At 20.9% G+C, this 20,111-nt stretch overlaps 7 protein-coding genes across 7 annotated transcripts; 2 read left to right on the forward strand and 5 right to left on the reverse strand. All coding sequences in view use genetic code 6, as the record gives it.

The window, feature by feature from the left end:
- Positions 1-1,413: 1,413 nt before the first annotated feature.
- Positions 1,414-3,269, reverse strand: TTHERM_00616420 (hypothetical protein; the record flags this gene model as incomplete). The annotated part of the gene is made up of 7 exons (XM_001024712.2): positions 3,060-3,269; positions 2,927-2,986; positions 2,609-2,872; positions 2,378-2,464; positions 2,174-2,283; positions 1,639-2,017; positions 1,414-1,593 (listed from the first exon to the last, which is right to left on the reverse strand). The coding sequence occupies exons 1-7, from the start codon at positions 3,249-3,251 to the stop codon at positions 1,414-1,416; spliced, it is 1,272 nt and encodes a 423-aa protein (XP_001024712.2). The 5' UTR covers positions 3,252-3,269.
- A 947-nt stretch (positions 3,270-4,216) lies between these two features.
- Positions 4,217-4,366, forward strand: TTHERM_000616439 (transmembrane protein, putative; the record flags this gene model as incomplete). Its single annotated transcript, XM_012800181.1, has 1 exon — positions 4,217-4,366. The coding sequence occupies one exon, from the start codon at positions 4,217-4,219 to the stop codon at positions 4,364-4,366; it is 150 nt and encodes a 49-aa protein (XP_012655635.1).
- Positions 4,367-6,774: 2,408 nt separating this feature from the next.
- On the reverse strand, positions 6,775-8,007 carry TTHERM_00616440 (transmembrane protein, putative; the record flags this gene model as incomplete). The annotated part of the gene is made up of 2 exons (XM_001024714.1): positions 6,775-7,687; positions 7,889-8,007. 2 exons carry the CDS (start codon positions 8,005-8,007, stop codon positions 6,775-6,777), a joined length of 1,032 nt encoding a protein of 343 aa, XP_001024714.1.
- A 1,534-nt stretch (positions 8,008-9,541) lies between these two features.
- TTHERM_000616459 (hypothetical protein) lies at positions 9,542-10,333 on the reverse strand (the record flags this gene model as incomplete). Its single annotated transcript, XM_012800182.1, has 1 exon — positions 9,542-10,333. The coding sequence occupies one exon, from the start codon at positions 10,331-10,333 to the stop codon at positions 9,542-9,544; it is 792 nt and encodes a 263-aa protein (XP_012655636.1).
- A 1,449-nt stretch (positions 10,334-11,782) lies between these two features.
- On the reverse strand, positions 11,783-13,056 carry TTHERM_00616460 (transmembrane protein, putative; the record flags this gene model as incomplete). The annotated part of the gene is made up of 2 exons (XM_001024716.4): positions 12,791-13,056; positions 11,783-12,734 (listed from the first exon to the last, which is right to left on the reverse strand). The coding sequence occupies exons 1-2, from the start codon at positions 12,889-12,891 to the stop codon at positions 11,783-11,785; spliced, it is 1,053 nt and encodes a 350-aa protein (XP_001024716.3). The 5' UTR covers positions 12,892-13,056.
- A 1,649-nt stretch (positions 13,057-14,705) lies between these two features.
- Positions 14,706-15,452, forward strand: TTHERM_00616470 (hypothetical protein; the record flags this gene model as incomplete). The annotated part of the gene is made up of 1 exon (XM_001024717.2): positions 14,706-15,452. The coding sequence occupies exon 1, from the start codon at positions 14,769-14,771 to the stop codon at positions 15,450-15,452; it is 684 nt and encodes a 227-aa protein (XP_001024717.2). The 5' UTR covers positions 14,706-14,768.
- A 977-nt stretch (positions 15,453-16,429) lies between these two features.
- Positions 16,430-19,458, reverse strand: TTHERM_00616480 (hypothetical protein; the record flags this gene model as incomplete). Its single annotated transcript, XM_001024718.2, has 2 exons — positions 16,430-17,528; positions 17,804-19,458. The coding sequence occupies 2 exons, from the start codon at positions 19,456-19,458 to the stop codon at positions 16,430-16,432; spliced, it is 2,754 nt and encodes a 917-aa protein (XP_001024718.2).
- Positions 19,459-20,111: the final 653 nt, after the last annotated feature.

Genomic DNA, 20,111 nt, shown 5'->3' on the forward strand with positions numbered 1-20,111 from the left:
ATATAGTTAGTAACCAAAAAATTATATTTTATAATTACTGGCTTAATACTTCAACTTAGATGCTAGTTGCATAGAACTCAAAAATTACCCGAATCACTTTTAATTTTAGGGAAAATAAGTAGTATAACATTATCTCTAAACAAACAAAAAATTTATAATATATTATTAAAATATCTGAAGATAGTTTTAGTTATATTATTGTCTAAAAAATATCTACTAAAAAAATAGAGTAATTTAATATGTGAATTAAATGCAATCAAAATAATTTAAATCTATCATTTCTTAAATATAGTTTTAATAACTAAAACTAGTCAAAGTGGAAGATTATGTTTAGCTTATTATAATTAGATTCTTATTAAGTAATAATCATTCATTTTTAAATAACTAAAGCTTATCTTATAGAAAAAATAAAAGAAAATGTGGTAAATTATTAACTAAACTGATTTAAACAAAATTAAATTTAAGAATAAAAAAATAAATTTGTATTATTAAAACTATTTGAGTCTTTGCTAAAATAATTAAACATGTAATTTATTAATTTAAAAAAGTAATAAATTTTGTAGTGTAGATAGATAGCAAAATAGAAATAAAGGATAGTATATTTATTAAAAATAAAATTCATAATAGCATCAATATGAATTTTCATATCTATTAATACCCAAAATAAATTTAAAGATATCTAAATTATATATAAGAAGGTGGTATAAGGTAAATTTTTAAGCGAAATTACTATCAATAGCTTTTTTTTTTTGCCTAATAGAAAATAAGCAAGGATTAGGAATTAATTAATAAGACTTTTAATTCTAATTGACACACTAAAAATAAAATATTCGAGCAATTTTATGAGATTAATTGAATTTTTATTTATTGTTTTAGTGGTATTTAGGTATATTTTGATATTTACTTTTTAATATACTAATTAAAAAAGACAGTAAAACTTTATTAAATTACTGGTTAGTAAAAAAGTGAGCGAGTGAAAAAGTACTTTTAATCTTTTAATTTACAAAATAAATATTTAATATTAAAATTAAAAAAAGCTATCAATTTTTTAATTGATATTTTATGTATTTATATCAAAAGTATTTACTTAATTTATTTATTTGATCTCGATTATTTTCAACTTAAAATTCCATTTGTATCTTTTATGAGAAATATTATGTTTTCAATATATTTTGCTGCTAACTCATAAATTTTATAAACTCATTTATACAAAAATACTTTTCATATTTACTTTAAATAATCTTTAAAGACTTTATTCATTCAAATCAACTAAAGATTTAAAATAAAATTTTTTATATGCATGCTTTTTTAATAATTTAAACTTCAATTTAAAAAATTAAAAATATATTATATACAATATGATTTAAATTAAAATTTATTATTTTTATTTTTTGAAAAATTAGATCAGACTTTTCAAATAATTTCATTTTAGCCTAAAAATGCTCCTGTTTTTATTTTATGGATTTTTGGATTAAATTTTTGACTTGCATTTATATTATTAGAAATACTATTTCTTTTCTAATCTTAAATAAGCGGAAGACTTCTCTGCATATCAGAGTATTCTTTTTTAGATATGAAGCTTTAAGCATAATCCTAAAAGAAAAATTATTATAAAAAATATATTATTATTAATTTTACGTTTGACCTAGGTGATTGATCAACTCTTTTTTAATAGTATGACCTTTCGCTCTATTGTTTAACCAAATCAAATCTTTGAGGATTAAATAAAGGATTATAAGAACTACTTTATTTATTCCAGCTTGATATTAAACAATCATGCTAATTTAAGTCATAAGCTTGAGGTGATTTCTAAATTTCAGGAAAATATGGTTTAGGACTTAACTAATATAAGTGTGGTATTTCTCTGGTTTGTTTTTTTTCTGTTTTATCATAAATTTGACTGCTTTTCTATTTAACCTATTGAATATTTTCTTTTTGATAATTTTGCTATGGATTACTTAGTTAATAGTCATTAGATCCTTTATCCTGTTCATCTTTTTTAAATGAATTTACATTCCTTTTTGATTGATTTATAATTAATTTTTTATTTGAAACTTAAAAAATACTTGTTAATTTCATTAAAAATAAGAATTTATGAATTTCATAATAAATAAAAATCCTTTTAAATTATTTGAAAATTGAAAAATTGTCTTAAGAATAATAAAATATTTACTTATTCTACATTTCTAGTTTTGGAGATTAGGTTTAGAAATTTTGCATTTACTAAGTTATAGGATTATAGATAACATCTTGCCTTTGTCTTTTTATAGATTTCAGAGAAATCTAAATTTTTAATTAATTATTTATTTATTTATTTTTTTATTTGTATTATATAGATAAAAAAAGGAGATAAATATTTAATAATCAATTTATTTACTTTTTAATCTCCTGATGATGGTTTACCTTCATTTGTAATAATATCAAATTCTCTATCCTATTCTTAAACAACTCTGCTTTTATGAGCCTTTTATTGAAATAAAAATTTCTTAATATGAAATATTTTTTGTTTGTTTGTTAGTTTGTTGATTTTATAAAAATCAAAGATGAATTGACTGCTTAGTTATTTTTCATTTCTTATAAAATTCATTCTATTATAAACTTAAATTACCTTTTTTGTGCTGCCAAGAATTGTGTAGCTCTTCATTATTTCTGGATCTAAATTTCTGTGGGTAATAATATCATATTCTCTAGCCTCTAAGAGGATCAAAGGTTTATGGTGGTGCTTAGAGTCTAGTGTTTAGTTTTTAGATTTTATTTGATATTAATCAGTTTACTTTAGTGTATCCTTGCTTTGATTGCTAAGTAGCTTTGATTTAAGTGATTATTTATTAAAAATATCAAAATCGCTCTCATATTAAAATATTCCTTTTTCCTTTTTTATTTTTTTATCATTTTATTAATGTTAAATGTAAAAAAAAAATAATACCATTTTCCTTTTTTAAGTATTTTTAATAATTTCTTGAGTCTTATGAGCTTCTTCTGATTCCTTTTTGTTAGTTAAATGTAATATATTAAAGTTTCTAAGGTATTTTATTCTAGTAGAACTTGAAAACTAATACCTTTTATGGATTCAAGTAAATTCCTATAATTGGATCAAATTCTCTATGCTTTTTGTGTAAATTCTTCATTGAAAATCTATCATTTTCATTCAAGTTTAATTTCTCTCTTCTACTTTTGTCATAATCTTGAAGCATTGATTTCCATCTTTGAATTGGATCTAAATCTTTGGGTTATTCCTAAAATATATTCATCTAATTAAAAATTTTTTGAGATTGTTAAAATTTTATTTATTTATTTATAAAAGCACTTAATTAACAAATTATTTATAAAGAAGAATGAATACTTGAGATATTTTTTTCTCTTTAACATTATCAATGACTGATATTGATGAAAAGTTAATAAAGATATTATTTCATTTTTATATTTTTACAATATACAATTATTCTATAATCCATAAACAAAAAACAAACAAATACTAAATTTGTTTAGATAGTTAATTCCCCTTAGATATTTTTACTTCTTATCCTGAAATTAAAAATTTACAAAATATTTTTTGTTCTTATTTTTGAAATATTTTGCATTTTTAATTAACTTTTGTAATTAATTCTTATCATAGTATTAACAAATTTTTTAATTTTCAAATTTCTCTTTTTTTATTTATGTTAAACAAAAAATAATATAAATTTATATTTTCTTCGTATGTTAAAATATCATAACAAAAAAAATATTTTGAAATTTAATCATTGAAATTCATAAATTATATAATAATTATTTTAGAACATTTTTATTTTCTGTTTGTAAATTTAAAATACAAATAAACTGGGTATTAATTAATATAGAAATTATAAATTATATATGAAGACTTATTGATTAGATGAGTATTCATTCATCTCTTAAAATGAAAATATAAATAAACAGATAAACCTAAAATACCAAATCCAATAATTCCTAAGGTTATTGATGAGCATATATATTGAAAACCAGTAAATTCTTCTTGTATTAAAGAGTTGCAAGAAGTGCAATACACTTCAACTTTATTAAATAAACAAACAGGTTTTGGATTATCTTTAGAGTATTCTTCCAAGTAAGAACAGCAAAAACAATCATAAATTACTTTAAAAATATTTGGGCACTTTTTTTATTATTGTTATAAACAATATTAATCATATTCTTTTTTTCTGTTATAACTACTCTTGTAGTAGGGTATATCAATATTATGACTTGTAATTTAGCTAGTATTAGAAACTATATCACAACAATTATTCATAAATTTGCAGCAACTTAAAGCACAATCTTAATCAAATTTAAATTTACAATCACAACAATCACAGCAGTCACAGCAGTCACAACTGGAGCAACAATCTGAATCGCATGAATCAAAAAAACCTATCAAAGCAAGTATTATTCCAATTATTGCAGAAATCAATCCACCAATAAAAAAAAATAAAATAACCAAAGAAAAACAAAATAGGGGCCTTGTAATGTAAAGATGCTAATATGTATTTAAGTGCTTACAATATTTTATTTCATTTATATCTCTAATAGTAAAATCGATTTTTCGAGGCTAACAATCCTAATAACAAATAATTTGAGATTATCTCTTATCATCTGCTGGTGGAGGTGGAATAGGAATATCTATTTAACAATAACTTTTGTTTTAGTTTTCCATAAATTACTTCTCCATGTCATTAAATAAAAGTGGAGATGAATTTTCTAAATTTTCATTAGTTTATTAAATTTCATTAAAATCAATAAAAGATTCATTTATTGATTATTGTTTCTCCATTTTTTTATTTAGTTTTGTTCTTTATTTATACCGATTACCAAATTTTATTTTATTAATATTAATTATTTTAATTTTTTAGGAAATTTTAAGAAATTAAAAGTTAACTAAATGATATATTTAACAAATTATAAAAGAATAATTCTTTAACAAAAATATAACAAGAAAATAAACAAAAAAATCAATAAATAAACAAATAAGCAAGTAAACAAAAAGCAAATGAACAAAGAAAAAAAGAAATATTATCTATCTTTCTTCAAACCCTTTTATATAGTATTACTTTTTCATGTTTTTTAAGATAATAAAAAAAAACTATTAATTGTTTCATTATTTTTAAGATTTTAATTATTTTTATTGAGTGAATACAAATGTTTTAGTATCCTTATGTATTGATCAGATTTTTGATTGCCTGATTAGGTAAAATATGCTTTATCAAATTTAATATATATTTTTTAATATTCGATATTATGAGATCAAATATCATTTATTTTTGCATATGATTTAGAAGATCAAATAAAATTAAAATAAAAAAATGTTAAAAGGCTAACCTTTTTATAAAGGAGGATAATTATCATATAGTTATTGATAAATAATGATAGATGAATGAAAAATATATTTATTTTTTCAAATTTATCAATTATATAATAGTAACTTATTATACGAGAATAAAATAGGTTAAGCAGAGTGAATTGAATTTATGGTATTTAGATCGTTCCTCAAAATTTAAACAATTAAATCATTACCATACATCGGACTTAATTAAAATAAAATAAAAATTTGATATATAATGGTAGATAAATGATAAATATATTTACATCTTCAAATCTATTAATATAATGTTTAGCTTATAAAACGAGAATTATAATGATTATTTTAAGTGATTTTATATAATTAGATCATTCCTAAAAACTTAAACAATAATTGCTTTTATACATTGATTTAATTAAAATAAAAATAGTCTTTATGATTAGAGTATTTACCACCTTACATTATTATTTTTTATCCCTAATTTTAAAATGATCTAATAAATGACAAGAATTCAAGTATAATCAAAAAAGCTAAATTTTTTAACCATAAAATATTAGAGTAAAGCAATAAAATACGATCAAAAAATTTTGTTCAAAAATTATGATTAGCTCTATGTTACATTTTTAACATTAAAAAATAATTCTTATATTAGAGTAAATTAAGAAAATAAGATCAGAAACTTTTGTTCAAAAATCTTGATTGCTCACTGTTAAATTTTTTTACTACTTAAAAAAAATTGATTGATTATTTAGTTAATTTTTATATTTATTTTATTTATCTTCAATATTTAAAACAAATAAATCTATTATCAGAAGATAGAGCAATAAATTGAAATATCCTAGTTATAATTGTTTAAGCTTGACTCTGATGCAAATTATGTAAAATACCATCACTGATTTATTTTTTTATTATTTTTTAGACTATATTTTTGATAAATAAAATAATTAAGAAAAGAAAAGATTTGATAAATTAAATAATCTATTGGTATTCTAATATTATTTAAGAAATAATAAATGAAAATAGATATAAAAAACTAAGATAGCAATAAGCAATCATCCATTTTTAAAATCAAATGGGTAAAAATATAAAAATTTATCATAGACAAAACATTAAATAAAAATAATTAAAAATTAAATTTGATATTAAAAAATAAAATCCAAACACTTTCTTACAATATTTATAATAAAGAAACGGATAAATAAATATAATAAGTAAGTAAGTTAAAATTAGAAATATTTTTTGTTATATTTATTGAATTTAATAATATACTAAAATTAATTTAGCATGATACAAAAATAAAATAAATTTATTCCAAATTTTTATAAGTGAAGAAGTAAATATGGAAATCAATGAAATTAAATTAAAAATTATTTTAAATAATTAATTAAAATAATAAGGAATAAGTTAATTTATAATAAACAAATAAATGAAGAAAGAAATTATTTTAGTATTAAATAATATCTTCATTTTAAGAGTAAATAGAAATGGATAGAAATTCCTAATAAAGTAAAACCAATTATGCCCAAGGTTACAGATGGACATATATATTTTTATCCTGTGTATTATTCTTTTAGCTTTGAATTGCAATTAGTACAATAAACTTCTATTTTATTCATTAAGCATCCATCTACTGGCTTGTTAGTAGAGAGAATATCAAAACAAGAACAACATAGACAATTTTCAATAGCATCACATATACCTGGGTTTTTTTGATTCATTTAATACTAATTATATTCCATTTTTCGGTTTTATCTTTATGAGTAGTATGAAAAATCTATAGTTGATGATATTAATTACTGACTCTCACAGCAACTATCTAAAAAGTTAAAACAAGAAAAGTAACAATTTTTATCACAAAAATCACAACTGCTATCACAGCATGATGCACAAGGACAGTCAGAATCTAATGCATCAGAAGCTATTGCCATAATAACTATTGCCACAATCAAAGTAACTAATCCTCCGAGGAATAAAATTAATAAAATAGCAGATACATACACTAAAGGACTAGTTATATATAAGTGTTAATTTGGATTCCTATGATTGCAGTACTCTATTTCTTTTATATCTCTTATAGGTATTTAATACATATCATTAATTTAATTTTATGGTTATTTTATTTATAATTAATTTTCCATTGCTGGAGGAGGTGGAATTGGTATTTCAATTTTTAAGTCATGATTGTATGAGTTACTATTATTATAAGGATATTCCATACTTGGTATTTGCATAGAATTATAATAAATATTTGTTTTAACTTATTCTGAATTTATATCTTATTTATCATAAATGTTATTTTGAGTTTTGCTTTACAGATCACTTTTCAAAATTATTTGTTCATCTTCATAATTGAGTAGAGATTAGTGAAGAGCTTAACTATTTTATAAAATTAATAAAATATAAATTTATAAAATAAGTTTTATTTTCCAAAAATAATTCTTTAAATAATAAAAATTTTTAAAAAATGGCAATAAAAAATAGGCATTATTAGGATATTTTTGTAATTAATATGAGTTCTAATTTGATAAATTTTATATATATGTAAACCAAAATTTAAATTTAGGAAAAAGAATGTACTTGATTGAATATCTGTAATCACAATCTTCATTTAAGTTTGTATTTATTTATTTTTTATCATCTTATGAAGGAATCTAGGCTTCTAAATCTTCTCTTTCAATTTAAGAATTTCTTTTCATTTATTTTACTTTAGAAGAAAAATAATAAATACTTTACTTTTGGTTTATGATTTTTTGGTTTCTTTTTTGTTTTTAATAATTATAAACTTATTAATTAATTTCGTCATTTGTAAACGAAATTTGTAAATCCATTTTTTATATTTTAAAATCAAAATAAGCATTTTAAAAAATTGTAGTTTATAATTCAGTATATTAAATAAGCAAAACTATGTTAACTTAATTTTAAATATCATTTTAAGTAAAATTAAATATGTTATAAAACTAAATTGCAAGCTTCATAAAATACCTAAACAAATTCTTTTATTGCTTGAGAATCGAAATATTTATTTATTTTATTTTCTCATCATATAAATAAATAGGTATTTATAAGAAATTAATTATATAATTCATCATAATTCTTGCTTTTTGTATAAAGTTTAAGAGTTTTAAAATAATTTTTATCAATTAAAAATTTCTATATGCATTTTAATAGAAAATAATACATTTTAATATTAGTTTCTTTGAAAAATTTATATTGCTGAGATTGGTGAATTAAATAATGATTAAATATAATAATTTCTCGATCATTAATAATTTCAAATTTGATCAGAATTATCAAATTAGATGATCAGGAAATAGCTTATCTAATATTAATAGTATGATTACTACAAATTGTATCCGTATTCAAAATACTAAATTATTTTTAATTTATTTGGGTAAAAAAGGATTTTATAAATATAAGACCTGTTTTAAAATAGGTAGATTGATAATAATAATATGCATAATAAAAAATTTTTCATGAAACTTTAACAATTTTATACAAAAAAAATAGATTTATTATTTTCTTTACTTTTTAAAAAATACAAAATAGCTTATTTTATCTGCTGAGTATCTAAGGTACATAATTAATATAATTCAATCTATAATTAAATCGCATATTACTTTACAAATATTAAAATTGAGAATTTAAAATAGTTTTTGTTTTTTAAATACTTATATTTTAAGTAAAGTTTAATCTTCTAATAGCAATTCTGAAATATTCATAGAGTTTTTGTGAAGCTATGGATGATAAATTAAACAAATATGATTTTTCATGATGCTTGGTACTTGAATACCCTTATTTCCAAGAAATTAAATTTTAACTTCTTTTTAATAAAAAAAATATTATTAATCAACTTTTGCAATAACTTTTATCCTATAATTATCCATTAATAACTATTATTTAGGAGGTTGTAGATTTAAAAAAACACCATAAGAAATAGAATTAACTCTTAAATATAAGTAGTTAAAAGCAACATTTGGGATCTAAAATGTTTTTTTATAAATTTCTCCATATAATCTATCCATACACTAACTACAATCGCAAATTTAATTTCACTTAATTTTAAGTCTATTAACAGAAAATCAGTCGATAGGTTTACTTGCTCTTATTATAACAGATTTTATATTCCAACCAATTAACTTTTACTATGGTCAATATCTAAGCTATTGCTAAAATCTGTAGGTATTATACGTGCATCAAGAGATAATTGAAGCTTTTTGAAATGAATTTTTCTCAATTCATTAATATTTATAGAAAGAGGATTTTTAAATAAAGCTTGATAATTATTTTGCTCATACATTGTCTGAATTATTAAATTTTAATAGTTATTTAAAATTGATTCAGTTTTGCTTGGTCCTTAAAAACTATCTTGATTATCATTTTCTTCACAGCTGATATATTCCTTTTGTTCCTTTTACTTTTTCCTATCTCCTTAGTTTGTAAGGCTTTCATCGTTACTTTCTTATTCTTCCCAACTATCATCAGAACTTTCATCCAAATAATCATCTGCATTCCAGCTTTGATCTGAGCTTTCATTTGAGTCAATATTTTTATTTTATTTACTTTAATATTTAATTTCTTTGTAGTTACTGTCTGCACTTTATTCTTAGTCATCATCTTAGCTTTAGATTTTGTTTTTTTATAAGATTGCATATGCAGCCTATTCTGGAATATCATCATCATCACTACCTTTTTAATTTTAATTACCAATTTATTAACTTCTTTCTAAGCTTTTATTTTAACATTTTTAGTTTTTATTTTTAAATTCAAAATAACATTCTTCTTCAGAGTCTTCATTCTCACTTTTATCATAGCTCTCATCTGAGTCACTAACTTTATTTTATTCTTAGCTTTAATATTCATTTTTTTCATAGTTACTATCTTAACTTTAGATTTTTTTTTTTTTTTGGATTGCATATGCAGTATTATCTGAAATTTCATCATCACTCTCCTTTTAATCTTAACTATCAATTGATTAACGTCTTTCTAAGCTTAGCTTTTAACATTCTTAGCTTTTATTTTCATATTTAAAAGTAAATTCTTCTTCAGAGTTTTCTTCTTATGGGAGTAATTAACCCTTAATCATAGTCTTTTAAATAGTTTCACTTTAAGCACTTAGCATTGAGCTCTTAATTTTTTACTCTAAATAGTAAAATTTACTTAAAGACTGAGTAAATGAAAGGAGATATTTTGTAAACTCTTTTTTTATTTTAGTGATATTTATTTTTTAATTCAATTAAGAGCTAAAATCATCATTAAAGTCCATGATTTAAGTTTCCCATGATTCACAATACTTGAGATTCAAATCATTAACTGAGCAAAGGTAATACAGTTCTTCTTTTTTTTCTAGACAAATAAATTAGCTTGATTTTTACAAGCTTTGTAAGATCTGTAGTATGTTTTCCACAATCAAGTTAATTATTTTTTTTTTAAATTTAACTCAGATTTATTATTTTATTAGATTTTATAACTTTTAGATATCTTTTTAAAGTTAATTATGAAGCAGATTCAATCTCAATAATTTTATAGATTCCATAATTATGTGATATTTAATTATGAGAAAGCTAAATATTTTATTAAATACCCCAAATCATCATAAAATTTAATTCTGATAATTGTTAGAATTTTTGATGATTTTTGATATTTTAAAACCTTCTATTTTAGCTAAGAATGTTTGTTTGTTTTCGAAAAACCAATCTTAATACAGTAAATAATTTTTTTACTCTCAAAATAATAATTCCGAATATCTTATTTAGAGATTTTATTTTAAATGAAGCTATACCTTAATGCATTAATTCTTCTTTATTTTAATTTTGGTTTTATTGTTTTTTACTCATTATTTTTGTATTGTTTATTTTATGAATTGAGAAGTAGTTAATTTATTTTTATGAAAATTGAAGCGCTCTGCTATGAAGTGCTGTGTTTTCTTTAGAATCAAAATATTTCTATCTGATTTTGTTTAAAAAATATATAAAATTGTTCTAAATATTTTAAGCTATTTTTTCATTCATCATATTATACTAATATAAAGATTAAGTACTTCAAAATAGAAAATTAAGCTTACTAATTAATCATTAGCAACACAAATATACATTGATATAAATCTTCAATCTATTTTTCTAAACTTACTAATTGATTGATAATAATCTATTTTATTTATGCATATCTAATAAAATATTTTATTTGTAGATAAAAAAAGTTGTTATTATTTTTTACTTTATGAATTAAGAAGTAGATAATTTATTTTTATAATAAGAGATATACTTTTTAAATAGACTTAAAAATTGAAAACAAAATTAAATCTTATAAAGTAATAATAAGCAACATAAATAAGTATTTTAAATGTTAAATATTAATACTAATTTTTTTTATTTTATAAACTGATTCGTTGGTTGATAAATAAATATTTTATCCAAATATATATACCTGATAAAATACTTTACTAGTACAAAAAAAATTTTTTTATCCTTCTGATCATGATTGGTAATGCTTCAAAAGAAGAATAGATACTATAAGAATAATGACTCCAAAAATACCAAGGAGTAAAGAAGGAACTATATGCTTAGTTCCTGTCCATTCTTCTTTTAATTTAGTGTTACAAGCTGTGCAGTAGACTTCAACTTTATTTATCATACAACTATCAGTTGCGCTCCCAAGATTTATACTGTCCATGCAAGAACAACAACAACAGTCATATAAACAACTAAATAATGTATCACAACATGATGGACTTTAACTTTAGTAGTCATAGTAATTCCTTCTTCTATGATATTTGTGTCTGTAGTACGAATGGTCGTATCCACAATTAATATAATAAGCACTTTAGTATCTATTAAAAGTAAAAATTTCACAACATCTAAGACAACAGTCACATAAATAGTAGCATTCACAAGACCCACAATTACAATTGCAATTATTACAAGCACCAATCTTACAGTCGCAGTTTCCCTTACCATCTGTTAAAGCAAGAACTGCAACCACAATTAAAATTATTAATCCAACAATAAGAGAAATAATTCCCATTATATAGAATGCTATGATTATTACTGAGAAGAATATTTTAGGACTTGAAACATAGAGATATTTTTGAGGGTTTTGATGCTTGCATTCTTAAATTTCTTAAACTGTTCTAATTTCAAATTATTCAGCATTAAAAGGTTAGCTCAGAGAATATTCTGTTTAAATAGGATTTTATAATTGAGGTGGAGGAGGAGGAGCAACTGGTAGATTTTAGTTCTGTTGGATATTTTAATTTTAATGCATATGGCCAACATGTAAATTGCTCATGAAAGGACGCTCCATATAAGGAGGGACCTGATTATAATTTTAGTTTATATTGATTTCATATGGCTGTTACTACATATTAACAACATAAGCTCCTTGAATAGGTTCACCTTGAGGTACAGAATTGTGGAATGAACTATTACTATTTTGAAATAAAAGAAATTTAAGAATAGTTTAATTGATATTTTAAAAAGTTACTTGATTGCCTACTCGCTTGGATAATGATAATTAGGTTAATTTTACTGATTATTCTAATAATTATAGCTATTTTAGCTATTATCCATAGGTTTATAATCCATGCAGTATTTAGAGCTATTAAATCTTATGTAAAATAACTATTTGGATGGAGTATTGGTATTTTTAAATGTTCTAAAAACCTCTAATTTTTGTTTAACTCTAGTATTGTTAATTGATTAGCTGAAATTATTATTATTAAACTTATGTAAATGTTTATCTTAAGTAATTCTTATAATTTAGAAATAAGTTAATAAATTAATTAATTATCACATATTTACCAACATAGTTGCAAACAAAATTAAGTGAATATACAAATGTACAATTCATCCATCTATTTTTAATTAATTGAATTTCGATCAAATTTGAGCGTTCTATCACATAAAATACCTGTAAATTATACTTTTAGACTGTTTTTCTAAATATATTTTAATATTGAGAAGATATTTACAATTAATTTTTAATTATATTATTTTTAGACATAAAGTTAAAAAATAATTATTCTCAACAATCTATGAGAAATAAAAGTAAAAAAGAATCCTGCTATCTGAATAAATTTATATATCAATCAATTATTGGATATTTTTGAATGATTTAAAAATTTCCCTGATCATAAATTAAGGATTATTTGTTTTTATTTCTATTTCAATCAACAATTTTAATTTTTCTATATAAATTCAAAAAATAAATATATATTTTGAATCGATAAATTATTTATAATAATATTAATTATTTACCTATTCAAATAAAAAATTAAATATCTATCATAAAACTTAATGAACCAAAATATCCATAAAAATCAATTTATTTTTTAAAAAATTTTATTAATAATTGAATTAATTTTCAGGATATAACAATCTTCTACTCTTTCTATTTGATAAATTTTGATTAGTAGACTGAAAAGCAAAAATTGGCTGATCATCTATATATTTTAATATAGATAATTGTTGATAATAAATTAATTAGCTTTTCGAGAAAAAAAATATGTAATATAAACTATTTTGTGATTTTTTTATTATTTTTTTAATATTATTTATATTGAAAAATTATTGTTTAACTTAAAAATACTAGTTTTACTAAAATTCTATCATTTATTATGTAAAATTTATTTTTAAGACAATAATTCAATCATTTTCATGAATCTTTATCATATAAATTATGCTAACATTTTTATTTATCTATTTTATGTTTGTATAATTAATTTTGATTAGTGATTTATTAAAAAAATCAAATAGACTAACTTTACTGTTTTTATTTTAAATTCTTAATAAACAAAATTTGGATTTGTTAAAATATTTTTTTTTCCAAAGTCGATCTAATTTTTAATTTTATTTAATTATATAACTAACTTATTCGATTGACTTTTAAACTTTTTAATTTAAAAAATAAAGCTATGATAACTATTAATTATTTTATATTATATTTAATTATTAAGATTAAAAAATAATTCAAATAAAAAATCAATTTAAAAAGGAAAATAATATTCTAAAATCTATACTTTTATTATATTAAAGCATTTGCTTGATGTAATTTGAACTTAATACAGATAATCAATCAATTGTGTATTATGAAAACAAAATGTATGCTTAAAATGATCATTTTTTTATTCATTAATTTTTAAATTTTTCAAAGAAATGTCAACTTTTTAATACAAATATTATTAATTGATTTTTTTTTTTGCTAAAATATTAATATTTATTATTATTAATTTAATTACTTTTTTTATGTTTTCCAAGTCAAAATATTTCTTAAAAATTATTTTTTTTGATTGTAAAGTAGATTAAACTATAAAGCTCTCATCTATTTCATTTATATTTTTTGTTAGATTTTATAATTTTCGATCAAAAATATGTTTAATTTTTAGTTATTTGCTTAATAATATATTATTTATATTAAAAAAAACATTAGAGATCTTTTTAAAGTAATTCAAATTTAGATAGAAATGAACGTTGAAAAAATTTAATAGCTAGAATAGAACTTAACTACACATAAACGCCTGTTTCTTTAAAGCGATGAAATGATATAAGAGGAACCTAAAGAATTTAGATAAGTTCCAGGTGATTACTTTGACATTACAGATACATAGTAAATAGAAGAGCTAACAAATATTATAAAAACCAATCAAAAAAATAAAAAATAGTCTTTTCAGCTTTAAGGGTTGAAGTCGAAGTCAGAGTCAAAAGAAAACGTACCAGAAAATATTGAAGTGGAAAAGAGCTTTAACTAAAAGATTAACGTACTATTTTCAGCTCTAGATAACTGCAAAAAGGAAATTGATAACAAAAAATCCTAGGATATTATAGAACAAAAATATTTGTATTACACTTTAGATGATGTAGAATATAAAGACAAAGAAGTAATTTCAGAAGCATTCGCATTTTTAAAGGATTTAGAGAAAAAAGAAAAGCTAAAGTAAAAGAAAGAGTAAATGTAAAATGATGAATAATTGATTGAAGAAGAGTTTGATATTTTATCTTTTAAGCCCAGCTACTAGCAGTCATCTTAGAGGACTTAAAAATAATAATCTTAGATATAAGTCGAAGAGTAAAAATTAAAATCAAGAATTCAGAATCTAACTATTGAAGAAGATGAAGATGATGAATACGAGGAATAAAAAGAAGAATGAATATTTTAAAATTTCAATTAAACTTTTTTGAAGAATAATTTGCAAAATTTTAGATACATTTTTAAAAAAATTAACTTGGAAACAAATCTATTTCTAAATAGCTCAGTTCAAAAAGTAAATAAATATCCTATGTAAATATTATTGATAAAAACCAAATTTATATAAATATATATATGTAATTAATTAATTGAATGTTCTTGTATTTATTCATTCCAATTTTTAATTTTATAATTACTTTTTCTTAATATTGTCTATCAAGAAATCTCAAAATATTTAATTGAAGTCAAATATTTATTTTCTAGCCAATCATCTATTAAAGAATTAATAATAAACTATTGTTAATACCTTAAATTTCTACTTAAATAATAACTGATAGAATTTTTAAAAATTTAAAAACCTTAAAAAAAGAAATATCAATTTTATGTAAAAAATGCCTTAAAACTTCAAATAATAAGTTTTTTTTTAATTTCTTTTTGTTTTTTTCACTTTTCATTAAAGCAAGTGTCAAATGTTAATAAAATAAATAATAATAAAAAAAAATATAAACTCTTTAATTTAAAGTTATGACAATAGCTAAATCAATAACTCGCTTAAAAAAAATAATTTTTATTATAAAGTTTAATAAATCTAAAGTAAGTTATAAATTTTAAAAAATAAATTAACCTTTCTTTCATTCATTAGAATTAAATTTTCATTAAAAAGTTATGTTCAGATTTAATAAACATATTTTTAACTAATTCTAAGTGTTTTAAACAAAATTAATTTGTTTACATTTTATAAATAGATTTAATATTTTTAAAGATAATGAATTACTGATGAATTTAATTTTTTTTATTGAGTTAATTTATGCTAAATATAAAATGTTACAATAATGTATGAAAATAACAAGAATAAATATGGTGAATCAAATGATTAGTATTATATTGAAAATTTAAGAGAATAGCTTTTATAGAGCTTATAATTTAGTTTAGTTTAATTCAAATTTAATCAGGATCTCTTATTCCGCTTTCTACTTATAAATAATATTCTTGACTAAATATGTTTTATTATATGGTTTGGATAACATTAAATTAATCTATTTCTAAACTTACAACCTCTTCTTCCTCGTTATTGTTTAGAGCATTTTTGTAATTGATATTTAGATGTATAGCTTTTTTCAATTGTATTTTATTGCTATGATCATCTAAAATGATTTGCATTTATTTAGGTTCAGTAATGAAATACTAGATTGTTTTATTAGGAGGACACATTTTGTAAAATTAATAAGACTAAGTTCCTATTTTTTACATTTTGTGTGCTTTGTAGCCATCGAAATCAAAATGAATAAATAAATCACTTTATACTTTTAAATTTTTGTTATTATTGTCATCATAATTAAATTACAAATACTCCCAGCCTTCACAAACCCAGCAAATATCTCTGTATTTCTTTTTTTAGGGGTTTACTGTATATAAAATACCTTGAATAGAATGAGTAAAAACATTTGGTGCACCAACTTATTTAAATAACTCTTGATCTAAGTCATCAGATACTATTTTTTCATCTTTGTTAATAAAACCATTTTCATCAACAAAATAGTTGCTGTTGCCTTCAAAATGCAGTCCAAAAAGAATCGTATTCTTTTTAATAGCTTCTTAAATAAGTTAGCACTCTTGGCTTTCTAAGTTGCAATTACTCATATCTAAGTGTATTAGCTTTTTATTTGATGTAAATGCCTCTGCAAACTATTTTCCTATTGTAGGAGGTATCTCTTTCTCGTTAGCAAGTAATTTTTTTGATTAATGGCTGCCCAAATTATTAAAACTAATATCTAAAACTTTTAAAGATTAATTTTTCTTAATGCCTTAAGCGATACATATGCCCCCATCTTACCTAAAATTGTTCCATTTTAGGTATAATTCTTACAGAGTCATAGAATTTTCTAACAAATCTTTTAATTCTTAACTGCATGCATCGCCTATTTAATTCTAAGAAAGATTAAGTTTTGCTAGACTATTATTTTAAAGTAAAGCCTTAAACAATGCTTTAGCTCCCAAATCTTTAATCTTGTTATTTTCTAGGTCTAATTAAATTAATCTATTTTTAATAATTAAAAAATGTATTTAAAAATATGCTATTTGTAATTAAATAATTGATTTTCTATAAAATTGATTTATTATTTATAGCAGATGAGTAAAATTACAAAAATTATGTGTCTTTTTTATTGTTTTAAACGATAATGTGCTTTTATTTGGTTTTATTACAACTAGATAGAGTAAATAATAAAATTTAACTATTGCTCTTTTTAATGTATTTTGCAAATAAATTTGATAAAAGAATTTTATTTAAACAATATTAAAGAAAAAAATTACTGCTGATGATTGCTTTTTAGAACTTCAGAAATCTATATAAGACCCAAATTTGAAATAAAATTTTATTTTAATATGAGAACTTCGATTCTGTGAGGTAGCTATTTAATCATATTTACGAATTCAGTATCTGTTATATTGTTGTTATTTGCTGTAATTACAGTAAGATTATTTTTATAAGGTTCTGTGCTGATAACTTTGGTAAAAAATCCTGTTTGTCTAGCAGACATTTAAAAGTTATTGATGTTCAAAACACTACAATTTTGATTGTCTTTAAGGTAATTCATTTTTTAAGGAGGGAGTTAGATTTTATTTAATGTAGAAACTAAGTCAACTAAGAATGTAGATTATTACCCATAAAAATGGTTTTTTTCTTCTATTTTATCAATATTTTTGTGAATAAATCTAAATTGATCTTCAATATTTTAGCTTCCAGGGAGACACTCCTCTTCATGCTTAATTAAACCCTTAGAGTTATTCATCATTTATTCAATGTACTCTTCATCCTTTTTATTTTAGTCGTTCTTCCTTTTGTTTTTACTATTGTTTTCATCTGATTATATTTATTATTTAAAGCTATTTATAGCTGTTAAAAAGTTATCACCTATATAATTTTCTGATTCAGGAGACTTTTAGTTTTCATTATGATCACTTACTTTCTTATCAAAAAAGTATTATTTAGGAAATTTATTTGGCTTCAAGTTTGGACTCAAGAAGTTTATTTTTTTAAATGATAGATTGGTAGGTGATACTTAGTAATTCAAAGATTTTGGATTAGAGCTAAACATTGTTTATGTTTTTAATCTATTTATGTTAGGCGAATCTACTTTTAATCTTAAGCTTAATATCCTTTACTTTCCAAATTTATTTGTAGTTTATTAACCAATATTGCTGGCTGAGGCTTTATTTAAATTTTCTTGGCTTGTCAAAGTTTAAAATTCCTCGCTTCCATACGCTATAGGTTCAATATTATGCAAAGTAGACTTTTTTGTTATTTGGCTTTAAATTAAATAGTTATTATTACTATTGTGCTATGAATGGAATTACTAAGTATTTTTATTAGAATCTGCTTGCTCAATATTTTTTTGATAGCTGAAAGAAGCAACATTATGGTGCTGTGGTGAATAAAAATTGTTTGTATTTTTCTAATTATTAGCATTTGTTTGAAGGGTTAAATTATTAAGCTTTATTGGCATGGCATTTTTTTTTTCTTACTGAGTTTATTTATTTTTAAATTGGTAATCATCGTTTTTAACAATACTCAAACTATTTCTTCTTTCACCATATTCAAATTAATTATTATTAATATTGCTATTGCTAATTTTCTAATTATTTTCTTGAAAATGTTAAGAAGGTCTCTTTGAATGTTTAACCTAGATAAATTCAGTCTGGCGTTTTTATCTTATTATAGGTTTTTCTTTCTTAAATTCAGGAGAAACATCTAAGCTATTATAGTCAAACACTATATTTTGTGGGGATTTTTAATCTTAAGCTACTTCTTAGTATATCTATGGTAGAGATTACTTCATGTTGATTTTTAAAGTGGGTTTTTCACTCGCTTTAACATAGCTTGTTTTAGTGTCTTCAATTTAACTCTTCTGGAGATCATATTTGTCTCTTTCGTTCTTAATGATGTTCAGCGATCTAAGTGTTTTCATTTCAGCCTTATTTAAAAATTACTGTTAGTTTACTGATTTTTTTTTGAAAATTAATATTTTTACTTATAATTATAGTTTCTATGCTTAATAGCTCGATTATTATTATTATTATTTTTTATCATAAAAAAAATTTGAAATTTTATGATTGGGATTGGATGAATGATATAGTGTTTTTGAAAACATATCTTAATTAATTTTTTTAATTTATTATTTCACAGCTAATAAATAATTCTAAGCAATCAATATTTCTAAGATTAAATTTAATAAGATTTTGTTATTTATTGTCCATAAATTAATATTCATTGAGGATTAAAAATGAATAAACTTTTCAACCACTTGAAAATAATTAAAAAAGAATATTGTTTGATAGACTGCAAATTGATTCCTTACTATAATGCTAAAATTAATATTATGTAATAATTAAACAAATAAAATACTCTAGGAGCAATTTGTAAAATGAGTAAAAAAATAGGTCATTTAAAACTTAGCTCTAGGACTAAAGAATGTATTTCTTTGTAAATTTTTATTATTTGTAGTATAGAGCAAAAGAACAAACATATTAAATAGCCAGTTTTTTACTGATTATAAAATCTGGATTTTAAATATAATTTTTAATTAAATAAATTACCTCAATTGAAAATTAATTATATAAA

The sequence above is a fragment of the Tetrahymena thermophila genome (assembly GCF_000189635.1).
Source record: "Tetrahymena thermophila SB210 genomic scaffold scf_8254378, whole genome shotgun sequence".
Lineage (NCBI taxonomy): Eukaryota > Ciliophora > Oligohymenophorea > Hymenostomatida > Tetrahymenidae > Tetrahymena > Tetrahymena thermophila.